The sequence below is a fragment of the Sinocyclocheilus rhinocerous genome, unplaced genomic scaffold (assembly GCF_001515625.1).
Source record: "Sinocyclocheilus rhinocerous isolate Xijiao unplaced genomic scaffold, SAMN03320098_v1.1 scaffold5941, whole genome shotgun sequence".
NCBI classification, from domain to species: Eukaryota; Metazoa; Chordata; class Actinopteri; order Cypriniformes; family Cyprinidae; genus Sinocyclocheilus; species Sinocyclocheilus rhinocerous.
In genome coordinates, this window is record NW_015627187.1 from 309,795 (window position 1) to 315,354 (window position 5,560).

The following is a 5,560-nucleotide window of genomic DNA, read 5'->3' on the forward strand; positions in this document are numbered from 1 at the left end:
GATAGATAGATAGATAGATAGATAGACAAATAGATGACAGACAGACAGACAGATAGATAGATAGATAGATAGACAGATAGACAGATAGATAGATAGAAAGATAGATAGATAGTGATGTGTGAAATTATGATGAATATAATCCCAATGCAAAAGTCACAGTGCAAATGAATTCTAATGAAAATGGTGTTGATTTTGGGGTGAAATATGATCTTGACAGGTTTGGTGAGAGCATCTCTCTCTCTCTCTCTCTCTCTGTCTGTGTGTGGATTGCATGCTGGGAGCGGAAGTGTGGTGTGGGGTGTGAGAGCGGCACGCTTGAATTGGTTTTCAAGGTTAAATTCTTTTTTTCTATTTATGTTTTTTTTTAGGGGGGAATTTAATTTATCACGTTTTGGTTTATTTTTTTAGTTTAAGAAAAACACCGGTGTGAATCCTTCCTTGATAAGGGAAGCCATGGCGTCTCTCTCAGGTGAGGGAACGCCGGGGTTCTCTATCAGGAATGGATGTAAAGTTTTCTCGGATCAAGCGGTTAGAATGGGGTTCTAAGAAAAATGAATTTGATAATTTGATACAGTGGTGGTAAATAGGAAAGACACAAATCAAAATTTTTTGTCAGCAGTATACATGTTTTTCACCAAAAAAAAATTAAACAAAAAATTTCTGAAATAGAACATGAGATCTTTCACATTACATCTGGTATGATTCAGCATTCTAATTCATCTTCAGCTGGCATTTTATGTGAAAAGAAACAAGATCTGGAATCTTTGTTGCAAGTGCAGGCTAAAGGTGCCCTGATAAGATCCCGTTTTATGTCTGTACGTGAGATGGATGCTCCCACATCTTATTTTTTTAATTTAGAAAAAGTGTCAAGACAACAAAATGAAATGTATTGTTTGACAACACCTGGATGGACTAAAGACTTCTGATTCAAGGCAAATGAGAAAGATTGCAGTGGACTTTTATTCAGACTTGTATAGCAAAGAAGAAACTGATACTGAATGCGTTTCACAGCTATTGCAACAACTGCCTACTCTTACTAAAATGCAGAGTAAGAATCTGGACAGCTCTGTTTTGTTTGAGGAGTTAACTGATGCCGTTAAACAGATGAAGCCGGGCAGAGCACCTGGAATTGATGGACTATCAGCGGATTTTTATAAAGCTGTGTGGAATTACATTGGAAAAGACTTTCATGATGTGATCCAAGAATGTTTTCAAGAAAAGCGCCTTCCCACAAGCTGCCAAAGGGCAGTATTAACACTATTACCAAAAAAGGGTGACTTGAGTGTTCTTAAAAACTGGAGGCCTGTGTCACTTTTAACAACTGATTATAAGCTAATAGCCAGGAGTTAAACTGATGCCGTTAAACAGATGAAGCCGGGCAGAGCACCTGGAATTGATGGACTATCAGCAGATTTTTATAAAAGCTGTGTGGTATAAAGCTGTGTGGAAGTACATTGCAAAAGACTTTCATGATGTGATCCAAGAATGTTTTAAAGAAAAGTGCCTTCCCACAAGCTGCCAAAGGGCAGTATTAACACTATTACCAAAGAAGGGTGACTTGAGTGTTCTTAAAAACTGGAGGCCTGTGTCACTTTTAACAACTGATTATAAGCTAATAGCCTTTAAAAGTTTTGGCAAATAGGCTGAAAACTGTACTGGGAGATTTAATATGTCAAGATCAATCCTACTGCATTCCAGAAAGAACAATTTATGATAACATTTTCATGATCAGAGACATTTTAGATTACGCCAAACTATATGAAGTGAATGTTGGCTTTTTGCTCCTGGATCAGGAAAAAGCTTTTGACAGAGTCGACCATGGGTTTCTGTTTGAAACAATGAGTGCTTTTGGGTTTGGAGATGTTTTTATTTCGTGGATCAAACTTTTATACATGAATGCCTCTTGTATTTTAAAAATAGGTGATGGGTTGAGTAAACCAATAAGATTACTCAAAGGTATAAGACAAGGATGCCCACTGTCTGGACAGTTATATGCTTTAGCAGTGGAGCCACTCCTGTCTCTATTAAGAAAAGATCTGTCTGGTTTAAAGGTTGATGGGAACTGCAATGCGTTTAAGTTAACAGCATATGCAGATGATATTACTGTAATTGTGAAAGATCAAAGAGATATTGATATTGTTAATTACAGTATCTCTTTATATGAGAAAGCATCGTCTGCAAAATTGAACTGGAGTAAAACAGAAGCATTTTGGTGTAATGATAAAAGAGCAATGTCTTTACCTGTTATTCCTGGAAATGTAAAGTGGGGAAAAGATGGTTTTAAGTTTTTGGGCATCTTTTTAGGTTCAGAAGTGTATCAAAGGAAAAACTTGGAAGGTGTAAAAGATAAAATTTGTAATAGATTATCAAAATGGAACTGGATTTTACCTCAACTATCTTATAGAGGAAGAGTGTTGGTTATAAATAATCTTGCCGCCTCTGTCCTATGGCATAAACTAATTGTGTTGAACCCACCAGATGAATTCTTTAGGGAAATTCAAAAAGTGTTTGTTAATTTTTTTTGGAATGGACAACATTGGCTAAGAGAGTCAGTATTGTATCTGCAGTTAAGTGAAGGAGGCCAAGGTCTTATGGACATTAAGTCCAAAGTAGCTGCATTTAGACTGCAGACTGCACAAAGACTCCTCTATCACCAGTCTCAGAACTGGACAGAAATAGCTTGTGTTTTATTAAATAGAGTGGGGCGGATGAACTTGGATAGACACCTCTTTTTAATGAATTTGAAGGAAGTGGATTTTAATGGACTCCCTTCTTTTTACGCATTAGTATTAAATGCATGGCAAATATTTACTGTTAAAAGACAGCAGTCTGAGATAACCCATGAGTGGGTTCTTGAAGAACCTTTAATTTGTAATCCTCTTTTATCTAGTGTGATTTTAAAATCTAAGGGTGTCTGCACAAGCCTGGTTAGAGCAGGAATATGCAAAATCTGTCATCTTAGGTCAAGGGATCAATGGATTTCTGCAGAAAATCTGGCCATGAAGATTGGTATCCATTCTGGTGTGTTTAATGGTGTATGTTTTTTGTGTTAATGGATTGTAATTAAAGAGATGTTGAAAGGTCTCTCTCTCTCTCTCTCTGTCTGTGTGTGGTAGAGCTGAATGAGCTGATGGATCTGCAGAGCGGCGTGCCTCCAGACGGTGGTGTTTGTGATGCTGAAGCGCTGGAGGACGGCGGCGGCGCTCGGCTCACTCCCGACCCCTCAGAGCTGGACATGGACGACTGTGACTCTCTGATCTCTGAGCGGACGCTCTCGGTCTGCAGCGACCCTCAGCGGGCCCCGCGTGGCTCCTCCTGGGCCCTGGCTCTGTACGGAGACGACTGCTTCAGTCCGGATGTGCTGGAGTACACACAGAAACTCAGCAGTCACAGCGAATCTCCCACGCTGGAGGACAAATCACAGGTGGGTTTATTCATGTTGCGTATGGATTCATTTTGAACACAACGCTTCAAATCTTTACATGTATGGGTCATATTTTACCCCAAAATATAAAGAAAAAACATAAGAAAGCATATCTTTCATAAAACGAAGCATGCTCTTTGAACCATTGAGATTATGGGGTTTTTATAGCAATTTAACACATTTTCACCACAATTCTCAGTTTTGTGTTTTGTTTCTTTGTAATTATTTTTATTCTCAGTGGTGATTCTGTTTTATTCCCGTGGTATATTTTACTGTTACAATTATATTTTTTTAACGATTAGCAAAATATTAAAAGCAGTACAATGACGCATAAATAAAATATAAATGCTTTACCATTTACATAATAAATCAGTTATCAGTTATTTTAATTCCATTGAGATACTATTGTAGTTTTTGTTAATATTTTAAATTAGATTTTATTTTTATATTTTCACTTTAATGTTCGTTCAAATTTTATTTGTTGTGTTTTGTTTTTTTTTTTTCTTTTTTTTTCATTAATGTCTATATATTTTTTATCAAATTGTATTTATTAGTTATAGTTTATTTAGTTTTAGTTATTTTAGTACAGCAAGTTAAACTAAACGGAAATGAGAAATGCTGCCTTGGCAACTAGCTGAAATAAAATAAGTTTATGTTTTTTAATGTTTTATTTTATTTTATTATGTTTGGGGATGAAATTGTCACATGAAAATGTATGAAAATAATTGCATGAAAAAAATGACACAATGCAAAACATTTTAATTATCAAAAAATAAATGTTAATTTTCTTTATGCAATATAATTTCCTATTTATTTCTTTAGATTTTGGGCTGAATTTTTTTTTTTCTCCCGTTTTGACGTGTCTTTGCTCTTTGTCTGATCTGTTATTCTCCTAATGCTGATTTCCGGTGTTTATTTAATGCTAACTGTACTGAAAGGACCCACATTTCATGCAGCCAGAATTTCTCCAGGTACAGTATCCTAAACAACCTTCATTTTCATTGGAAGAGCTTTAGTGGATGAAGAGCTTCCATCATTCATGTTTTGAATGAGCCACATGCATCAAACATTCAGAACCAGGAACAGAATATGGACAATGTGCATTTTGATTGGGTTCAAGTATAGTATTGGATATTTACGTGATATTATCTAATATTTATAGCAGAATATGAGTGCTCAGTGTGTGCTTTGATGGCGTTTGAGGGCTGTTTTTATGAGCGGGGGTCAGACGCGGGAGCTCTACAGGAGGAACAGAGCTGCAGTCGGACTTCAAAGCGCTGACCATTGATCTCTGTTACCATAGAGAGAAATACAGAGAGTTCAGATCGCAGAGTCTTCATCCTGATCATATGCACTACTCTTTAAAAGTTTGGGGTCAGTAAGATGCTATATTCTGCAAGGAAGCATTAAAGTGATCAAAAGTGACAGTAAAGACAGTTATAATGTTATAAAACATTTCTATTTCAAATAAATGCATTTCTGTTCATCAAAGAATCCTGAAAAATAAAATGCATCACGGTTTCCACAAAAATATTGTGCAGCACGACTGTTTTCAACATTGATAATAATCAGAAATGTTTCTTGAGCAGCAAATCAGCATATTAGAATGATTTCTGAAGATCATGTGACACTGAAGACTGGAGTAATGATGCTGAAGATCACAGAAATAAATTACATTTTAACAGATATTCACAGAGAAAAAATATATTTTAAATTGCAATAATATTTCACAATTTTTACTGCATTTTTGATCAAATAAATGCAGCCTTGATGTGCAAAAGAGACTTATTTACATTAAAAAAATATTATCGACCCCAAGTTTTTTAAAGGCAATTTACACACCAAACATCTTCATCCTCTTCATCACATTGAGTCCAATCACACAAAGCCATTCAGTTTATCCTCGACACAAATCAAGATCATTCTGGTTCTGAAAAGCCCATCTTGCTGGATAATGCAGCTAAAACCAGCTTCTGATAGATGGTAGTTTTACATGGTTTCTTCAAGCCGTCATTTATCCAGGGTTATTCTAGTTAATCCAGGGTTATTTTAGTTAACTAAAACTGAAACTGAAAAAAAAGTTTAAAAAATTAAATAAAAATTATATATATATATTTTTTTTTTTTATTTTTTTAT

The 5,560-nt window shown here is 35.5% G+C and overlaps 1 protein-coding gene across 1 annotated transcript in view; it reads left to right on the forward strand.

Moving 5' to 3' along the window:
* LOC107720849 (protein very KIND-like) overlaps positions 1–5,560 on the forward strand; it is a 66,491-nt gene that overhangs the window by 44,233 nt on the left and 16,698 nt on the right. The window contains exon 17 of the mRNA XM_016528683.1: positions 3,117–3,424. Within this exon, the coding sequence (XP_016384169.1) occupies positions 3,117–3,424 (308 nt within the window). The remainder of the gene's footprint in view (positions 1–3,116; positions 3,425–5,560) is intronic.